Source organism: Lampris incognitus, chromosome 16 (assembly GCF_029633865.1).
Source record: "Lampris incognitus isolate fLamInc1 chromosome 16, fLamInc1.hap2, whole genome shotgun sequence".
Taxonomy (NCBI): Eukaryota; Metazoa; Chordata; class Actinopteri; order Lampriformes; family Lampridae; genus Lampris; species Lampris incognitus.
Window position 1 is genome coordinate 29,355,412 of NC_079226.1, and position 21,774 is coordinate 29,377,185.

General features: G+C 42.1%; 1 protein-coding gene across 1 annotated transcript; it reads right to left on the minus strand.

Moving 5' to 3' along the window:
* Positions 1–734: 734 nt before the first annotated feature.
* On the minus strand, positions 735–15,867 carry LOC130126540 (RNA polymerase II elongation factor ELL-like). The gene is made up of 12 exons (XM_056296108.1): positions 15,612–15,867; positions 14,196–14,240; positions 13,983–14,104; positions 12,464–12,627; positions 10,231–10,520; positions 9,361–9,485; positions 4,888–5,386; positions 3,047–3,131; positions 2,785–2,851; positions 2,263–2,434; positions 2,047–2,091; positions 735–1,926 (listed from the first exon to the last, which is right to left on the minus strand). The coding sequence occupies exons 1-12, from the start codon at positions 15,744–15,746 to the stop codon at positions 1,807–1,809; spliced, it is 1,869 nt and encodes a 622-aa protein (XP_056152083.1). The 5' UTR covers positions 15,747–15,867; the 3' UTR covers positions 735–1,806.
* Between the last annotated feature and the right edge of the window lie 5,907 nt (positions 15,868–21,774).

Here is a 21,774-nt window from a genome sequence, read left to right on the forward strand (position 1 = left end):
TGTATTCTTGTCACCTGGTGAACTTACTTGAGCCCCTCACTTGAGTCACTTTGTGGTCTGTGTGTGAACAGCCACGGTGAGATGCAGCCAAAGAGAATTGTTTGACTCAATCATGTCCTAACTCCAGGGATGAATCTTGTGTTCTTAAACTTTCAAATAAGCAACCCTTTCTGCGTTAAAACCGGCCTTAGGCTTGACAAGTCTTCAGCAAATTCAAACGTCACTCCAAAGGAACTCTATGCATAATACCAGTATGTCGCTCACTGAACACACACACACACACACACCAACTGTATAATATAATCACAGTAACCTTCAGCAACTTCACAACCTCAAGTAAACACATTGTGGCCACCTAGCAACACTCATGGAGCCCATATGAGAAGCCGTTTTGCATGGTCAACTACGTAGGTTTACGTAGCTTGCAAGCTAGAAAAGATAAGTGGTCCCGAACCACCTGCCCGTTGAGTGTAATCAACCACTTAAGAACAGCAGTAACTACCTAGTGGCAAAAAGTAGACGTCATCGTTCAGTAGAGGCTGAACTTCACAAGCATCCAAAGTGTCCTGGTAGTTCAACCAGTTAAGTTGACACCATGGGCTCAGGTCCACTGCAGTGTTCTGGGTTTATATTTGGCCTCTGCGCTTTTGCTGCATGTCTTCCCCTTTTCGTTTCCCTCTGCATTTCCTGACTCTTTCCTACTCTGTCTAATAAAGGCTAAAATGCACAAAAACTGAGTTTATTTTTTGAAAAATTAAAGTAAAAAAAGAAAGAAAGATGGAAGCAAACAAAACAAAATATGGATTGCTTTAAACGGCCATATATGTTCATTAGTACCATGGCTGAGACTCAAAGGTCAACATTTTTTAGATCATCACTACATAAGACATGTTACCTGAAACAGTCTAATGAAAAGAAAAGAAAAAAAAAGACACCGCATTATAAATTAGGGGAAAGGTTGTATATTATAACTTAATACTCATATTCAACAGACAAAATGATTATTCCCTCATGCATTACAGAAAAGTGTAAAGCATGCATTGCTTTTGAAATGAATTTGGGCATTCACTTCTTGTCCTCCAGGGCCCAAAAAAACTCAAAGTGAGAACACATGAGCCATTTAGAAACTAGAGCTCACTTCAGCTTATAATACTGTTAAGTTCCCTGAACAGGACTCTGTACATATTGATGTATACCTGTGGAACACTGTGGAGTCAGTCTGGCTTTGGAAGCCATAAAAAAAAAGGAAGGCCATTTAAGAAACAGTGGAATAAACTCACATCTGCATCCCAGCTTTTACAGGATAAGCAGGTTGGAGCCAGGGAAACAAAGGAACCTCTCCTCCCAGAAAGAAACATGTCTTGAGCTGAGTAAGTGTGGTTTCCAGTTATGTGTCTGGTCGTGCTACCGGTGAGCTAAGTCATGTCTGTTGGCAATGCAAATTTACCATTTCTTATCATTTTACCATCTCACCGGAAGTGGAAATAGTCAGATGTGTAAAAGTCAACATGACCAATGTGACAAGCTAGCAAAAATATAAAATTGCTGTTCAAATTTGGTTCACAAATGGTCTAAACATGTATCTTTTCAGAGACAATTGTTTACATCATAGGGCAAGATTCACCACGAATGCACTTTTGAACTAATTCATGTCTTTCACTTCAAGCTCCAGCAGGTAGTAGGAAGGTATGGATAATCATGCCAATAGACTCTTTATTTCCGTTTCAGTTCCGCAGTATCATCCACTCATGTATGAGGCACATTACTGGACTCTTGAGTTAGTAGTTCCAGTGTGAGTCACCAGTTTCAGGGACAGTCCATACAGAGCTGTTGTTGGTCATAGTCTGATATGAGCTTCTTTATGTGGGCCAGCTTGTTGTGCAGATATTCACATCGGATCTTCTCCTGGTTGTAATTTGGATTTGACTGCAGGGACAAAAGAAAACAATGATTTTGTGGCAACACATAGAAGAAATTCCTTTTCAGCAAATCCAGTAAGAATCAGAAAGTGATTCAATATAGGGAATTATAAATGATTTTGGATACCTTTTTAATTTTGCGATATTCCTGCAGAATCTGATTGTGAATTGTCTAAAAAGGGGGAATGCAGAATAACGACAACCATATCAACTTAAACACAGATGTAGGGATGTCTTTGGCACATTAATATTCTGTAAGACACTTTGTGACAAGCCTGTTACAACACTTAGAAATAAACTTGACTTAATGTTCACTAAGTGTTGAAAGTTGCCAATGTTGTACCTTATATTGGTGGGACCCATGGTGCAGTCGTTTGAGCTGTGTGTCCAGCTCCATGAATTGGCACGTGACACTGTCTATGCGAGCGTGCAAATTTCTGTATTCACTGTACTCTTCGTTAAAGTCCTGCTTGTAGCGCTGTCTCTGATCGTGACTGCAGAGCTTGGTGTACTTCCTGCACACAGACATTAATGGCAACACAAATGGTTGGAGAGGAACCTGTGTATTTGCCGTGTTAATGAGCTGCACAGCTTTTGCACAGCACAGACATTATTAGCGTGAACCATACAAACATAATTAGGAAAACAACAAAGGTGGACCCCCCTCCCCCCAAAAACAAAAAAGTGAATGAGTTATTGGTCCAAAAAAAAACTAAATCCAGCAAAATTAAAAAAGTTTTAAAAAAAAGTAGCCCAATAAATAAAGTGGATGAACAGTGATGTCAGTTTCTGCAACTTGCATAGAAGAATGAAAACTAATATATACTATAATCAATGAATCACAACCAAAGGAAGGCGTACTTACAATAAATAGTCTGTCATGTCATTGGCTGCTTGCAGCACATTTGAGTCATAAAACATTCCACTGTGATCTAAAACAAGACGGGATGACGGCAAATAAAAAGAAAATTTAAAAAAATTAAGATTCAAAGTTGATTCATTCAGATTTAACAAAAGATAAATAATGACAGCAAATTACTAAAGTGTCTGAGATTCAAAATTCTCAGGAAGTTTTGATCATTGACACTTGAGCTCGCAAACAAATGGCAATAGCTGTTAACACTCACCTGCACAGTCCAGGTGATCTTTGTGTTTCAAATCCTTTGAACAGATGTCTCCTTTCCTTCTTTCCCTGCCTGCAGCCTTGACCTCCTTGAAAATAAAAATGAACAACGCATCATATGATGAGAACTTTTTCATACAATACTATGGAAAAAACATAGCAGGTTGTGGGTTTCACTGTTGCAATGCAGCACACCTGCACACCTTCAAATAGCTCATATTTCCGTCCACTCGATCTGTATTAAACGCTGACATCTTCTGCAAAAGCATATATTATGTTATGGTTTATCGTGCTTTATAAATCTATTTCTATACTTGTTTTGACTTCATACATCTACAAAATATTTAATATCCATACATTTTAAGTAATATCTTCAAGCCAAAAAAAACCTTTTGTTGTACTGACGACTGGCTGAACAGGTGCTTTTGGATGCCCTATACATATGTTCCTGTGTCACATATTCTCATAACTTTTTTGCTAACACGTATCTGTATTTTTAGATTTCCTCATTTAGTTGACGCCTTTATTCAAAGCGACTTACAACAGAGTGAGTCACTAATTTCAGATTTATTCTTGTGTTACTCTACAGGAATCTTAGCGCACTAAAAAGTATTCATATCATAACCAAGAGTGCGTGTCATGTCAATGAGCGTAGGCCAAGTGTGCAATAGATAGGCCACCAAGTGATGTAGGTAATAGGAGTTTCAAATTACAAATTAGCTGGGCCCTGCCCCAAATCACAGACATATTGTTACCAAGAGTCTATGTCTTGTCAATGCAAATAGTGTAAGTGCGCAATAGGTAGATCACCATCAGTGATGTAATAGTAGAAGGGGATTCAAATTACAAATTCGCTGGACAATGGCATAAATCAGTATAACAAACAAATTTAGGGAGCATCCATGGATTTGAGTAGGCCAGGAGGAAGAAAGTTAACTATTATCATGTTATCCCAGAAAGGGGACTCAGTTCATCTTGACACGTTTATTGGGAGAAACGTTTCATCACTCATCCAAGTGACTTCATCAGTCTCAACTGACTGCAGGTATCCCCACCTTTATAAACAATACAGTTGCATAACGACCAAAACCAATGATTAGTTTCATATGCAAATTGCCATGACCATTAACTAGATTTACAATGGCCATGTCTACAATTCACAGAGGAATGGGGAATAGAAATTATTCTCTGAATAGTAAAATCCTCCAATCTACAATCCTCTGTGAATAGTACACATGGCCATTGTAAATCTAGTTAATGGACATGGCAATTTGCATATGAAACCGATCATTGATTTCGGTCGTTATGCAACTGTGCTGTTAGGGGATACCTGCAGTCAGTTTAGACTAAAGAGGTCACTTAGATGAGTGATGAAACGTTTCTTCCAATAAACATTGTGTCCAGATGAACTGATCAAACTTTCTGGGATTTCCTCACCTGGATTTTTGAGCATGCATCAAGACATTATCATATTAGTTGTGATATGCTCTGTTTTCCCTACAGCTCCCTATAACCCATACTTCTATATGTCTGTGAATGTTCTCATTCATCCAGGTCATGGTTATCCAAAGGAGTTGAATCAAGTGCAACTGGACAAGTCCAGTTGCACTTCATTCATCTCCTTTGGACATACTTTTATACTTTTTTCCCCACAGCTGTATTCTATTATTTGCTTTTGCAATGAGCAGATTTCCCCATGGGGATTAGAGAAGTATATCACAATATCTTATCTAATCATTAGAATATATATATATATATATATATATATATATATATATATATATATATATATATATATATATAAAACCAACAACAACAAAAAAACTCCAAGCTTCAAGTTCCCACCTGGTCTCTGTGTTTATGTTTACTCTTCCTCCTTTTTCTACTGTGTCTGTCCAGAATTGGGACTTTTGGAGGAGAAGGTGGGTGATGAAAAATGGGCTGCGATGGCAAAGCTGAGCCCTTGGCATCTCCCAAAGCAGTTGGGGCTGGCTCAAGTCGCTTGGCCACATCTTCTTGCTCCTTACAGACTGAGGATAAGGAGTCCATAAGTTTCTGAGGGTCGAGAGAGTTCCTGCGACTGTTGTCTTCTTTCACTTCAGTAACAAGCTTCTTAGCTCTGGCAGTGTCTTGCTGCTTACTAGATTTGGGTGTAGACTTGTCATTGGTCGTCTTGCCAGACAGGTGGGATATCCTTGGCTTCTTATTGGCCAGTGGGTCAATGTAGTCCTCCGTTAAGGAATGTTTGTGATGGCGTGCTGGCGAGGAGTTGGGGGTGTCGCGCAGCGGGCTGACCTGGATATTAGGGACCGTCAGAAGGTTCTGGTGTGGCTGAAACAGTCGCCTGGAAAGGAGTGAGACATTGATAAATTAACCTCACCATGCACTAAACCTTAAGCAATCAAACTGACATTTTCCTTTGCTTAGAACATTTCTCAAGTACTGGCTGACAAAACGTTTGACAATTCCAACAAATGCTTTCAACCTAACATAACAAGTCACTTGTCAGTGTTTAATCTACATCAATTTAGCATTGTTGGGCCACCATAGCAAAAACACTACCACCACTACAAGAGAAAATGTATTTTCAAAAAGCAATTAATCTTTAATAGCAATTTAGCTTAATGTTGCTCAAAACCAAAAACAGGTACAGCTCCAATGTTTTTGCACTTTGTGCTTTTATCACAAATCATAATAGATAAAATAGTAAAAATTAGTGTTGTACGTTAGCGCTGAAAATTACACTACGGACAAAAATGACAGCAGACGAAAACACAATTTTAACTGCAATTACAGAGGAGACAACGAATGTGTTCTTTCTTTTGTACTAAAGAACTGTGTTGTGTTCTTGATAACTATGGACTGACTCAGCATTTGACGGAGCCCACACACAACAAGGGGCAAACTCTGGACAAAATTATCGCCAAGGGTCTGAACTTTTTTTGGGGGGGGGGGGCTTTTTCTTCCCAATTGTATCCGGCCAATTACCCCTCTCTTCCGAGCCGTCCCGGTCATTGCTCCACCCCCTCTGTTGATCCAGGGAGGGCTGCAGACTCCTCCAATACATGTGGAGTCGCCAGCCACTTCTTTTCACCTGACAGTGAGGAGTTTCACCAGGGTGACGTAGCATGTGGGAGGATCACGCTATTCCCCCAGTTCCCCCTCCCCTCCGAACAGGCGCCCTGACCGACCAGAGGAGGCGCTAGCGCCGCGATCAGGACTCATACCCACATCTGGCTCAGACACGGCCAGTTGTGTCTGTAGACACTACCGACCAAGCTGGAGGTAACACGGGGATTGGAACCGGCAATCCCCGTGTTGGTAGGCAACGGAATGGACCGCTACGCTACCCGGATGCGGGTCTGAACATTTCTAAGGTTGTGGTGACTGATGTCACTTTCTCTGATCATTTCTGTGTTTTCCTTGAGAGTACTATCTCTGTACACACAAATATTCAAACAGAGGTAATCACAAAACGGCATATCACTGAAAGCATCAGCGTAATATTTATTCAGGCTTTCTCTTCCACACCCACCCTCTCTTGCATCTCAGTCAATGAGCTTGTAGATCATTTTAATTTTAAAATTACAGATGTTATCGATGCCATTGCACCCACTAAGGTGAAGGTTGTCTCTGGTAAGAAAAGATCTCCATGGGGATGTGCCACACTGGTCAGAATAAAAAAGAGTTGTAAAGCTGAACGCAGGTGGTCAAAAACAAATCTTCATGTTTATTATGACATCTATAAAGAGAGACTTCACATTTATAATTTGGAACTGAGAAATACAAGGCAGTCCTACTTCTCTGAAATCACTGACAAAAACAAAAACAATAATAATGTACGTGCCTTGCTTGCTACTGTCAACAGGCTAAGAAACCCTCCTGTGGCAGTAGCCTCTGAAATTCTATCTACCAGGGCATGCAATGAATTTGCCTCCTTCTTCAATGACAAAATTCAGAAAATTAGGCAGTCAGTACCTCCGTACTAAGTACAGGATATGCGTTGTCCCTGTGTACCCCTAAAATCAATTCAAATAGCATGACACAATTTGATCCCATCAACCATGAAAACTTGGAGGACCTTATATAACATCTGATACCCTCCTCATGCTGCCTTGATATTCTGCCATTGGGCTTTTTTTGGGGGGGGGGGGATTTTTCTCCCTTTTTCTCCCCAATTGTACTTGGCCAATCACCCTATTTTCCAAGCGGTCCCGGTCGCTGCTCCACCCCCCCTCTGCCGATCCCAGGTTCGCTGCAGACTACCACATGCTTCCTCTGATACATATTGAGTCGCCAGCCATTTCTTTTTTCTTTTCACCTGACAATGAGGAGTTTCAGCAAGGGGACGTAGCATGTGGGAGGATCACGGTATTCCCCCTGTTCACCCTACCCCCCGCACAGGCACCCTGACCGACCAGAGGAGGCGCTAGTGCAGCGACCAGGACACATACTCACATCCGGCTTCCCACCAGCAGACACGGCCAATTTTGTCTGTAGGAACGCCCAACCAAGCTGGAGGTAACACGGGGATTTGAACCGGCGATCCCCGTGTTGGTAGGCAATGGAATAGACTGCTACACTACCCGGACGCCCCGCCAATGGGCTTCTTCAAAAATGTTTATAATTGCATGGCCTCAGATCCTCTACTAATTATCAACACATCTCTTCTCTTACGCTTCTTCCCACAGGCCCTGAAAACTGCCTTCATCAATCCACTCTTAAAAAAGAATGATCTAGACACTTCACTAAGGAACAACTATAGGTCCATATCAAACCTCCCGTTCCAAAGTAAAATCATTGAAAAAGCTGTTTTTCAGCAGCTGAACAACTTCTTGGCCCCAAACAACTGTTTTGATATCTTCCAGTCAGGATTTTGACCACTCCAACACACTGAGACTGCTCTTGTTAAGGTCTTTAGTGACATCCGCTTAAACACAAGACAGTGGCAGAATCTCAGTCCTGGTATTATTGGATCTCAGTGCTGCATTTGACACAGTCGACTACAGCATATTACTAGACTGATTGGAAAAGAGGGTGGGACTTTCTGGTACAGCACTAAATTGGTTTAAATCCTACTTAAACGACAGGGACTACTTTGTGTCTATAGGTAATTACAAATCTGAGCAGACAAAAATGACCTGTGGAGTTCCCCGAGGCTCTATTATGGGGCTGCTTCTGTTTAACATAGTTAAGTTTATGTTATTATGTTATGTTAGTTCAGATTATGGAAAACAACAAAATATGTTACCATAATTATACAGACACACTTAAATCCCACACAAGCACTGAGTAAGTGCACTGACAAATCAATGATTGGATGTCTCAGAATTTTCTTCAATTAAACAAAGATAAAATTGAATGAATTGTCTCTGGAGCCAAGGAAGAATGATTAAAAGTCAGTGCTCAGCTACAATCAGTAATGTTTAAAAACCAAAAACCAAGCCAGCAATCTTGGTGTAGTCATGGACTCAGACCTGAATTTATATAGCCACATTAAGACCATCACTATAAAGTCATCTTACTATCACTTGAAGAATATATTAAGAATTAAAGGATTTATGTCTCAGCAGGATTTGGAAAAACTTGTCCATGCATTTATCTTCAGTCGACTCGACAACTGTAATGGCATCTTTACAGTCTCTCTAAAAAAAAAAATCAATTAAATAACTGCAGCTGATTCAGAAAGCTTCAGGTTGAGTCCTTACTAAGACCAAAAAAGTGGATCACATAACTCCAACTCTGAGGTCTACACTGGCTTCCTGCCTGTCAAAGAACTGATTTTAAAATTCTGCTCTTGGTTTATAAAGTACTGAATGGTTTAGAGCCAAAATACATTTCTGATCTCCTGTTACACTATGAAACATCCGGACCTCTCAGATTGTCTGGAACAGGTCTGCTTTCTGTCCCCAAAGTCAAAACTAAACATGGAGAGGCAACTTTTGGTTTTTATGCTCCACATATCTAGAACAAACTCACAGAAAACTGCAGGTCTGCTGCAACTCTGTTCTTTTAAATCAAGGCTTGAAGATTCCTGTTTGCCGCTGCCTTTTATTAAATAAAATTTGAAGCTTTTGATTATCATCTTACACTGCACTTTAACTTTTAATCTATCTTTATATTTGTTTTTAAATGTCTTTTTATTGCCTTACATTGCTTTTACATGTAGTCTAAATGCCTTTTATGTTTTACGTAATGCACTTTGAAATGCCTTGCTGCTGAAATGTGCTATACAAATAAATTTGCCTTGCCTTGTAATAAATTATACACTCCCCTTCAAATGAGCGTAGGGTCTTTATCTATTTTGGAATGAGTTACCTGAGGAGGATTCTCTTGAGGAGTTGCTGGTCACCCGTAGAATAGCCTGGCCAGTCTCTCTGCAGTTCTTTGTATAGACAGTCCTTTAAAATATACGTTTTGTCTCTGCTATTGGACTGGCCCACCTGCATGTACACACACATACACACACACATACACACACACACACACACACACACACACACACACACACACACACACAAAGTACGAAACAAACAAGCAGCCATTAATGCTGAAATAAAGGCAAGAACTTTCCATCAGAGTTCAGACTAACAGCTACGTGTCTATTCTTTCAATAACTTCAATTACGGGGATATCATTCATTCAATATTTAATATTCCTACAATGCTTAAAATGTTGTGTCTGATGTTCTAAAAATGATGTCCTACTTCAGTTTTTAGGCTGTCTCATATAGGTTTGACAGGTAACAACCTCCATTACAGCCAATTTGTCTGTCAACAACCATGTGTACTATTAAAAATGTCTTTCAACACCAAAGACCTTTTGCTCAATCATACTCTCTGGATAAACAGTGTCATTAAATGTAAAACACCCAAGTAATTCTCACTGGAGTTCAACACAGAGAATGTGTAGCTGAAAAAGGAAGCATGTGCAACCTAAGATACAAAGTAGCAGCTACTAATTCTTTTCAAACTCGTTTTCGTTTCCTTTGCTCCCAAATTTTCTAACTTCCAAGTAGGTCTTTGGTTTAAAAAAAAAAAATCATCATGGCATTTAATCAGCGTTAGTTTACATACATATCCATCCATCCATCCATTATCTGAACCGCGTAGCTTACTCTCAGGGTCGCGGGGATACATATTTCAGCTTTAAAGGAGTTGCTAAAGGTGTAGGGAAAAAATAAATTACTTCAAGCAGCAGCATGTCCAGCATGTCTTTGTCTCCAGCCGTCAGTCCATCCCTCTGTAGCCTCAGGACCATGTCAGGCCGTCTATACGGCCTCAGAGCCAGCAGGTGCATCACCCTCTCCCTCAGCGGCCTCCTCCCCACAGCGCTCACACTTCTCTTGTCTGATCCACACGCACCTTTCTTCACCTTGGATACACTGGCACCTCTCCTGAGGAGGGACTGGGAGGAGTGTCGTGGTTTGGCCAGGTTGGCCAGTGCAGGGGCTGGTGCTCGCACTGTTACCTTTTTGCCTACAAGACAGCAGACGATAGCAGATAATACCAGTCATATTAACTATCCAATAAATGAAAAAAAATTCAAAAGTGATTGGGAAATGCTCCAAATGCAGTTTGAAACCAGTCCTTATCACCCATAACAACAACAAAACATTACCAGTCAAGCTGGTGCCTGTCCCAAAGTTCAGATATTTTTAACTTACAAGAGAGACAGCAATTAGAAAATAAAATGTTGTGTCTTCAACAGACTTACTTAAACATCTTAAATCACTAAACAGTAATCATATCATAGCCAGGAGTGCATCTCTAGTGCAATTTTGTGTAAGCGCACTATGGGTTGTTCACCAATAGTGAGTGATGGGGAGATTCAAATGGTAAAATAACTGGATAATGTCACAAGTCAATATTACAGACATAGCCAAAAGTGCAATCTATCTTGTTACCATCATAAACGGCCCAGACACACTGAAAGTATTAACTGCCCCACGTCATTTAAAGCACCATATTTGATGATTCTTTGGCTCACTGCAGGCCTCTAAATAGTTCAGTTGTGGCAGCAGAAACCCATAAAAAACAGCTGTGTTTTGGTCAATGGATCCTCTGTTGAAACTCCAATTAACGCCTTTGGTGAGTGTCAGGTCGTTTAAAACAATTGGTGTACTTCAAAATACATGCGTCAGACACTTCCAATGCATTTCTGCCTCAACTGTGAGAGTGTAACAGCTCACTCTTGTCTCACTCAGTCCAGAGAGACTTTTTCACTCCCCAAATCAACATGCAGAAAGTGAATGACAAATGTTTCAGCTTCCACCAATGACCGCTATCAAGATGCCTTTGAGCAGGGCATGCAACATCCTGACTAACCCAGTGGGCATCTCAGTGAGCATTAGTAGGAGGTTGTAGTTGCACTGGGAAACTCCCAGCTGTGGAAATATGTAATTGCTAAGACACAGGGTGCTTCTGAAAAAGTATTTACGTGCTCAGTAAAATTACCATGTAGAAAAAAAATTGAGGTCGGCAACCACAGGAAACGGAAGAAAACTACTGGGTCATCATATTTCTCTACAAACTGACATGTGACTGAAAGAGAGAAGGCCTTCTTTCCCCAACTTAAACCACATTCAGGTCACAAGAATGTACATTTAATTAGCAAGGCTGATATCAATCTGAGAAATAGTAACCAGACATTGCAAAAAGCCTGTAGTAGAGGATGGGGGCATTTTCACAAATCTAGACGCTGTTTCAACTGGAAAGTCATTAAAATATGTTTGTGTGTCTGTGTATGTGCTGAGGAAAAATGACTATGACAAGCCATTCTGTTTCGCAGGAAGTGGTTTTGTGGTTGGCACTAGAAAGGCAATGGCTGAATCACTAGTTCTACTGTGTGCATGCGCAAACGCGTGTGTGTGTTAGCAATATGACTAACGCTACCTTTCTGTGTCAGTGACGACACACCCCTGACAACTTAAGTCATTTCCAGTTTACTCAGTAAAGCTTTTTTCAGTCTCTCGATAAAAGTACTGTATGATCTCCTTTTCATATGTATGTATGTGTGTGTGTGTGTGTGTGTGTGGGTACGCACAGATATGCATTATTCGAGTCCCACAAAAAAGCCCTATGTCCAATTATTTCCATTTTAACACTGTCAGCCAATACTGATCCCCAATGTTTAGACCACCATTAATGACACTGTGACCATGCTAACCATGCATTTTTAGCAATAAGATTTCTTTTTTTTTTTTTGGTACAAGAATACACAAAGACATGTAAAAATAAATGTTCTGTGCTTCACTTAACCCCCTTCACTAATTGGCTGTGGGTGCGTAATTTTCAAAAGCGCACCTAGAGATTTGACTGTCGCTCAACCCCCAAAGCTACTGCATTTCCACACACCCTTTATTCGGTATTTTACTTGCACAAAGTCATGTCCATGTGTTAACTTGGTCTGTATCTCCTACTTTGGAAGCGGTCTCCGTGCTTGATGACGATGGTTCCACGGCTCCGTGTCTCTTCTTCAACTTGGGCAATGCTCTGACGGGCTTTTTGGTACGAGTCATCTGTAGCATTGACTGTCATCTTCTTCTGAATTACTCCCACACATGACAAATGCTCCTCATCAGCACTGGGACGAGGAAAGGAGAAGAGAAAATAATTTGACAGGGTTTTTCAGACCTCTTCGCACACGTTCTATTTCACACGTTCTATTTTATTTCCAGGTTTGCAGACACGGAATTGCTCCACGCAATTTGAGGATTTTGGTCGAGTATCGGTGTGATAACAGCTTGGCCATATTGCTCGAAAGCTAAAGGTCATGTTTAAAAAGTTTCACAATATGTGAAATTATAATCAGATACAAAAAAATTGTTTTCATGTGTGCCCTGACCTTTATTCCAGATTGCCTGAATATGTCTTAAACATTTTTCCGGTGTCGGTGATTTTACAAATGTCAGCTACTTATCTGAAGACAATGGGCCTCATTCATCAATCGTTCATATAAGTACATGCTAATTTGTTCTTACATACCCATGGACTTTTTTTAGCCCTGAAGTTTGTCTCAGAGACCAGTGTAGAACCTGAGTAACACATGAATTTAGGAACCAACTGGCTAACACTGATGTCTTTGCAAGCCTGGGTGATTGCTCATTGCAAGAGGCAGACAATAAATGTTAGGGAGAAGGAATTATGAATAACCACCAGGCTTTGCTTCTGACTGTCAGACAATCTTGAGAGCTTAAAAAAGTTCCATGGGAGTGTGAGAACAAATAAGTATGTACGTACGAATGAACGATTGATGAAGAAGGCCCAATGTCTCATGCCAGAAACAGCGTTGATATCCTGTGGTTTTGTCAATGCAAGGGAGACCAACATGACTGGGAACCTCACAAAAAAAACTGTCATGATTATATTTAATAAACTGTGCTAGTTTGGACAAAATGCCTTAGACTTTTTTTAGACTTCACAATTAACAACTTTCCCCTATCGGGCACTGGAATATTTTGGGAACTTCCACATAAGCCTTGGCTTTTAGCGAGCCAACAGTGGTTGAGTTTTCAACATTATGGCATTTGCACTGGAATGGTTATTTGGAGATGCCCTGAAAGCAAAAATACACAACAGCCGTTATGGGCCAAATTTGGATTATTGTAACAAAAGCTGAAAACCTATGAAAACAAAAGATGGCCAAACCCCTTTTACAACTGGCTCAGACAACTTGTGTACTGGCTGCTTTACATTTTATAAGGTCAAAGCAAAGAAAAAGATGAGCAAACTAGGACTATTGTGGGTGTGTGTACACACAAACATACACACGCACACACACACAAGTCAAGATGCATATGAAGACAAATTCAAAATCTCTTAAATTTCAAAGTACACATTTTTTTAAAATGACTTAGTAAAAAAAAAAACCCTGAACTAAATATGATTTATTTGCCAGTTTTTATTCATGTAATGATTATGTATGTTTGTTTGTGTTACCCAGTGTTGAGCTGTTGGACACAGTCAAAGCTTCCATGTGGATTGTCGCAGACAACATTAGACAAGCCAAAGGTAAATGTTTTCTCTTCACCTCTATTCTCTTTAAAAGGGATTGTGAATCTCTGTAAAACAGAAAGACATTTAAGTGACACAAAAAATTACGAATTTTTATGAATTGGACTTCATGGAAAGATAAAGACAGATTGCTTTTACCCCTTGGTTTCCCGTGAAACAAATTGTGGGATGGGAGAGCCGACTCTGGAATACACAAGGGAGAGAAAAAATTAGCATGGTTTGAGTTGCGCAGTTACATATAGACTCACACAGAAATACAAGGACAGGATTTTTGATACTCTATTGAATGCTAAATTCTATTTTTGCTCGGTCCTCCAACACGTAGAGGTTACAGAACTGCCCCCGGAGGTGCTAGGGATTTGGCCAGGCGGATGCTTTCAGTTATGCAGGTGAACTTAAACAGCCCTGCAAATATAGCAGTACGAAATGCCAGAGTTCCTGGGCAGAAGAGATGATGAATAGTTTAATTGACCTTCTCATGAACTAGAGTCCTGAGTCCACCTGTTGATGAATTCTGAGAGTGAGCCCGCTGCCAGTAATGCTTGGCCAGTTACATGTGGAGGTGTTTTTTTTTTACGCGTGTCTGCATGATCAGGCCAAGTGGGCTATGAATAGCAGCTCTTAGGGCTAAGTATGGAAAGTGGATAGAAACAGTATTGTGTGCATGTGTGTGCATTTGTGTGTGTGCACATGTAAGGATTAGTGTGTGTGTGTGTGTGTGTAAACATGCACTATAGGTTCAGTTAAGAGTTGGGGTTTTTTCCATGTTCTTTCTTTCTCATCATGCAACCGAAGATCTGACGGGAGCAAAACTGGATGTGGTTACTCTTTCAACAGAAACGGATGGGTCTTTTTTTTCCTTTCATTGAGGACTTTTCATCTGTTTACAGGGGAATAGGGGAAGTGTAAATGGCTGTGCTGAGCCAAGTTCCTCACTTGCAGCGTTTGTTTCAAGTCTGAATGACAGTCTTAAACTGGGCCAAATGGCTATGGCTGTCTATCTGTCCGGTAGTCTTGTCTGTTCTTTTACATCCGTCTCTCCCGTTGTCGGACTGCCATCATTCACAAACTCCTAAATCACAGCGCAAACCACAGACTACCCATAATATGCAAAGAGGACAAAATGCGTGAGTTACTATTGCAGCGTGTGTTCAGGTACATTTCATTCGGTTACAACGCGGCGCCAAACGAAAGGGGGGGATCCCTTCCTTTGTCTTTCATTATCTGCATTTTACCTTCGACTGCAACATTCATCAGTGTTCACTAACAATGCTTGCCAAAAGCCAAATGACAGCGAGACGTTTCCGCATTCTATTACGCAACGGGCATTTTCATATTAGGGAGGTTAGTGGAAGGACCGCAACCGAAAACATTTGCCAACTTCGTCTCAAATACGAGTCATGATATTAGCTTTCCTCTCCCGCCTTGGCGCTTTCCCGCGATAATGTTCAACGAAGTCTAATTCACCGACCGTTCCTCCATTCGGCCGTTTCGTGTCGTTTGCTGGCAGGAGTTTACCTTACGGACTGAATATGTGAAATGAGGTTAGCCTACCTTGCTGTTGTGAAAGGCATCAATGGCTCTTGCCGCGCTGTCTGTGAGTTTAACGTGAAAGAGAGAGATGTTACCGCCACGACATAGTTTACCGCTCGACAGTCCGTAACAGTGGTTTTCCTTTATTGATGACATTCCGCGATTATGGTCAACAATCTACCTTATCAAATAATAATAATAATAATAACAATAATACGAGGCTAAATAGGCACACACGCATATCACATCAGCACCAGCCAGGACGCAATTACGGTGCCGTCAGGCAGCTATTCTAGAGTATAGCGCATTACGTCATGGTGGGGAGGGGGGGGTGATCTGTCAGCGCTTTCTATTGGTCAGAAGACGTAAATAAACCATCATATGCACTTTACGTACAGCTTACGTACAGTTTTACGCAACGCCTCTCCCTCCCCGATGTTTCACCGCATTTCTCGCTCTCGCTCTCGCCACACACACACACACGCACACACACGCACGCCTACACACACGCGCGCGCGCGCGCACGCACACACACACACACACACTCGCAATTCACGTAACATCTAGAGATTACAAGAAACTCCAGTGCAAATAAAACGAGCAAGCGATACATCAGAGCAGGGATGCTCACGTTTTTGTTTTTGTTTTTTGCCAAAAAAAGGGCCAACATTTCATCAGCCATAAATAAACCAACAGGACGTCGACTGTTTTGATATGTAACGGGTAAAAGATGAGTGCCGATATGCCTCGTAATTAATAGTCGCTCCTTTGTCCTTTAATGTCTGTTGAATGAAATCAAATCACATACATCATATCGCAATACAAACTGTTGCGAGGACTCGTCAAGTGCTCAACAAATAAGGAGCAAAATAATCCAGTGAGTCAAGTAAATTTATGAGACTACAACAGGCTGTACTGTCTCATAAAGAATTTACTTGACTAACTGGATTTTATATGTGTGTGTGTGTGTGTGTGTGTGTGTGTGTGTGTGTGTGTGTGTGTGTGTGTGTGTGTGTGTGTGTGTGTGTGTGTGTGTGTGTATATCAGACAGCCCTGATCAACAGCATATTTTAGATGCATTATTTTACTGCTTGATTTTCTCGGGACTTCATGAGTACTCAGTAGTTTTCAGTATACTTCCTCCTCACACAATTTGTACCATTATATACATGACAGAATGAGGTGCCCTGAATTTGTAGTGGTATAATACATACACAGGATTGGGGTGCAGCACTGTGTGACCCTGAAATATTCTTGTTTTGCCTTTTTTTCTTTTTTCTTTTTTTTGTAACTACTGCCTCCTCACAAACATACTTTTCTCATATTTGATATTGGTTTCATACACTAAAAGCCCTGTATTCAGGATCATGGCCAATGATTACAATAACTATGCTCAGGTACGGGCCCCCACATAATACATTGATGAATAAATAAGAACGTGACTACAAAAATTTGAAGTATAGAAAATCAAGCCTTATCAGAAAAAAACTTGGTGAAATTAATTATTTTCATTGTAGCAATTTAATTAACGCTTCAGAAAAACTGAAACTGAAGGAAGCTGGTGACGAGTCCGCATGGGCAAGAGGTTGAGCAGCTGGTGCAGTCAGAATAACTCGGAGCTGAACCTGCTCAAGACTGTGGAAATGACAGTGGACTTTAAGAGAAACCCCTCAGCATTGCTCCCCCTCACAATATCCTACACTCCTGTGTCAAATGTGGAGGCCTCCAAATTTCTGGGAATCAAAGCATGTTGAATCAGTTCATCTGGATACAATGTTTATCCTCAGATATGTTTCACTCATCTAATGCCCCTTTTCCGCTACATGGTACCAGCTCAACTCGACTTGACCCGACTCGACTTGACTCGCAGAGTGTCGTTTTCCATTACCGTAACAGTACCCCCTCAGTGTAGCTGGTCTGCATTGATTTTGGTACCCGCTCAAGGTTTTTTTTTAACCTCGACAAAGGTGGTACCAGAAAAGTGGTAACAGTTACCAAAATGCCAGTACTTTCCCGTAATGGAAAACGAAAAAGTCGAGTCGAGTTGAGCCGGTACCATGTTGTGGAAAAGGGGCATAAGTGACCTCTTCAGTCTCAACTGACTGCAGGTATCCCCACCGCTTATAAACAATACAGTTGCATAACGACCGAAACCAACAAACGGTTTCAAATGCAAACATGGGAGTGACCTTTACTAGAGTTTCAATGGGCATGTGTACTATTTATTCACAGAGGATTTGGGAATGTTTGCAATCACAGCATTGTAAGATGGTGACAGATGTACTCTTACGACCCCCTCCCTCGGTTCAGGGATGGTCATCCCCTCCTTTATAAGGGGTGGGAATACCTGCAGTCAGTTCAGACTGAAAAGGTCGCTTAGTTGAGTGATGAAACGTATCTGTCATTACACATTTTATCCAGATGAACTGATTCAACATTCAAGTTTCTAGGAACTATCCTGAAGTGGGAGACCAACATCAGCTCCATCCTCAAAAACGCCCGGCAGAAGATGTCCTTTCTGCGGCAAGTGAGGAAATTTGGCCCGCTGCAGGAGCTGTTGAGCCAGTTCTACACCGCAGTCATTGAATCTGTCCTCTGCACATCCATCATGGTCTGGTTCGGAGCAGCAACAAAACAGACTGCAGCGAACAGTATGGACAGCAGAAAAAAAAATCATTGGCACTCCCCTGCCCACCCTGCAGGACTTGTACACCTCTAGAGCCTGCAAATGGGCAGCAGGATCAGCACAGACCCCCCATACCCAGGACACAGTCTGTTTGAACTCCTACCGTCTGGCAAGCACTACAGAGCAATATGCACCAAAACCACCAGACATAGGAACAGTTTTTCCCCCCACAGGCCATCTCTCTCGTGAACACTTAACAGCATGATGCAGGAATAGACACTTATCGTGTAAGTATGACACTTTATAAACAGCCCCCTCTGGTCAAGATGTCTCACCTACAATGTGCACTACTTCTTTAAACCAGACATGCAATACATATGTGCAATTGTAACTGCACATACAACTGCTGTATACTGGTTACAAATGATTACTGTTGTTGTTATAATTATAACACAAGTATATCATATAGTATACGAAAGCCAATTTATTTGACATTGTATTCTTACAATGAATTTGCTCTCTGCATTTAACCCATCCTATTGTATAGGAGCAGTGGGCAGCTGCAGCGCCCGTGGACCAACTCCAGTTCTTCTTTCCATTGCCTTGCTCAGGGGCACAGACAGGAGTATTAACCCTAACATGCATGTCTTTTTGATGGTGGGAGGAAACCGGAGCACCCTCAGGAAACCCACGCAGACACGGGGAGAACATGCAAACTCCACACAGAAAGGACCTGGGACGGCCTGTGGTTCGAACCCAGGACCTTCTTGCTGTGAGGCACCAGTGCTAAGCACTGGGCCACCGCGCCGCCATATAGTAGTGACCTACCTTGTTGTGTTTACATAATACCTCCAGTATTCTATTTATTATTCCATTTATTTCTTTTGTTTTTCTTTTTTGTTGTCTTTTTTAAGTGGTATATGCAAGTACTAGAAGCTGCTGTAATCCAGAGTCAAATTCCTCATATGCATGAGCACGCTTGGCCAGCAAAGTTGATTCTGAAGCCGAAACTAGGATGGCACGGCCTGAGCCAACCTTGGAGAAGGTCCTTTTTATAATCATACGTTTGACATTTAATTAACAAAATGTACATACAAAGGCAAATGGCGTTTGGCAGTGAGGAAAACATACCGAAAAATTAGATTAATATGTTTGCCGCTGATCATTTGTAAACTCAAACTAATTGCTGTTTTGGTTAATTACTCCACTGGCCTTTGAGCGTAGCTGAAGTGCTCTTTTGCTTTCAGACTCTGGCTAGCGGCCAAAACCGGCAACATCCAGCAGAAATTTCTCTTTCCCTCCTTCTCTTTCTCTCTCTTTCTCTCTCTCTCTCTCTCTTTCTCTCTCTCTCTCTCTCTCTCTCTCTCTCTCTCTCTCTCTCTCTCTCTCTCTCTCTCTCTCTCTCTCTCTCTCTCTCTCTCTCTCTCTCTCTCTCTCTCTCTCTCTCTCTCTCTCTCTCTCTCTCTCTCTCTCTCTCACATGCACAAAAAAAAAAACACACACACACGGCTGCACGCATGCACGTGCATGCACGTGCATGCACACAGAAGTCAATTTTATTTATTTATTGAATGACAATTGTTTTGTTGCCTTCACAAACTGCTCTGTGAAACAACAAAGGATATGAATACAGATGAAAACAAAAGACCACAAACAAATCACACATTTCAGAGATATGAGGCCAAAGCGGCTGTGTGTGTGGTGTGTTTGATCATATGTGTGTGTGTGTGTGTGTGTGTGTGTGTGTGTGTGTGTGTGTGTGTGTGCGTGCGTGCGTACGTGCCTCCCCGTCTGTTGCTATCAGTGTTTGAACACAGGCAGTGGCCAGGGCCGTAAAAGAGACTTTCAAAGCTGACCCCTTTCAAAGGGGATTTGGGCCTTTGTAGCGCCCAGGCTTTGCAACAGGTGACATTTGCAGCCGAAAATCATTTGCAAACTTTGAATCCTCACTGCTGCCCTCACCCCTGTTCAGCCGCAGCGAGGGGGGAGGCCGAGAAGGTGCAGAGGGAGAGAAAAAGAACGAAACCGGCAGAAAGATGAGACAGCATATCTTCTCACCTTTTTCCTGTGCTTTGCAAGTTCCAAGAAGATGAGGTTGTATTATCTAACGACCTTTATCAGCCTTTGGAAGGAAGTGAAATGTTCCACATCTCTGCAGAAGATTGGTAAAGATAGACAGCTTCTTCATCGTTTGAAAAGAGTAAGTAAGAGCGCCGGTTCGAATCTCCGTGTTGCCTCCAGCTCGGTCAGGCGTCCCTACAGACACAGTTGGCCGTGTCTGCCAGTGGGAAGCCAGATGTGGGTATGTGTCCTTGTCACTGCACTAGCGCCTCCTCTGGTCGGTAGGGGCGCCTGTTCAGGGGGAGGGAGGGGGAACTGGGGGAATAGCATGACCCTCCCACGCGCTTCGCCCCCCTGGTGAAACTCCTCACTGTCAGGAGATAAGAAGCGGCTGGCCACTCCACATGTATCGGAGGAGGCATGTGGTAGTCTGCAGCCCTCCCCGGGTCGGCAGAAGGGGTGGAGCAGCGACCGGGGTGGTTCAGAAGAGTAGGGTAATTGGCTGAATACAAATATATTTATTTTGGACCCCCCCCCCGCCTTTTTTCTCCCCAATTGTACTTGGCCAATTACCCCACTCTTCATAGCCGTCCCGGTTTGTGCTCCACCCCCCTCTTCCGATCCGGGGAGGGCTGCAGACTACCACATGCCTCCTCCGATACATGTGGAGTCGCCAGCCGCTTCTTATCTCTTGACAGTGAGGAGTTTCACCAGGGGGGCGAAGCGCATGGGAGGGTCATGCTATTCCCCCAGTTCCCCCTCCCTCCCCCTGAACAGGCGCCCCGACCAACCAGAGGAGGTGCTAGTGCAGTGACCAGGACACATACCCACATCAATCAATCAATCAAGTTACATTTTTTATAGCACCCGGCTTTCCACCCGCAAACAAGGCCAATGGTGTCTATAGGGACGCCCGACCAAGCCGGAGCTAACACGGGGATTCGAACCGGCGATCCCCATGTTAGTAGGCAACAGAATAGATTGCTATGCTACCTGGACGCCCGAGATTGATAAGTAATATAGCCAGAATGCATGTATCCAGATCCAGGCTACCACATAGAGGTTAATACAGATTACAGATAAACAATGTCTTCCCTACCCTGTATTCCTAACGCATAGTACATCTGTATCCACAACTAGAGAGTTGTGTATTAATGCATAGCAAATAGTTTCTTGATGTGTCCGCCCATGATCATGTCCTCCATCTACTAAAGTGGCTCTCAAAGTTTTTGATCCTGCAGAATGAGGTGGAATAGGAAATGTAAGGCACAGCTAAAAATCGCTTACAGGAAGCACTGTGCACCAGGTAAATAGAAGTTTACAACTATTTTGTGACAAGTCCTGTATTGTCAGACATTGGAGAGGAATTGCAAGCGCAACTGGACCAGGCTCAGGTTTTACTTGAGCTCGTGACAGCTTGGTTTAACTCGTTACAACTTCTTAACAAGCTTTCTCTATGGCAGACTTGCTGAAGGACAATATTTTAGCGTTTTCTCA

Bases quoted from the DNA above. Each gene is read 5' to 3' on its own strand.
- LOC130126540 (XM_056296108.1), bottom strand. From the start codon at position 15,746: ATGTCATCAATAAAGGAAAACCACTGTTACGGACTGTCGAGCGGTAAA. The intron at 9,486-10,230 runs GTAATTTATTTT...GTGTACATGCAG, and splicing joins TGGACATGCTGCTGCTTGAA to GTGGGCCAGTCCAATAGCAG. The intron at 2,852-3,046 runs GTGAGTGTTAAC...GTCTTGTTTTAG, and splicing joins AGATCACCTGGACTGTGCAG to ATCACAGTGGAATGTTTTAT.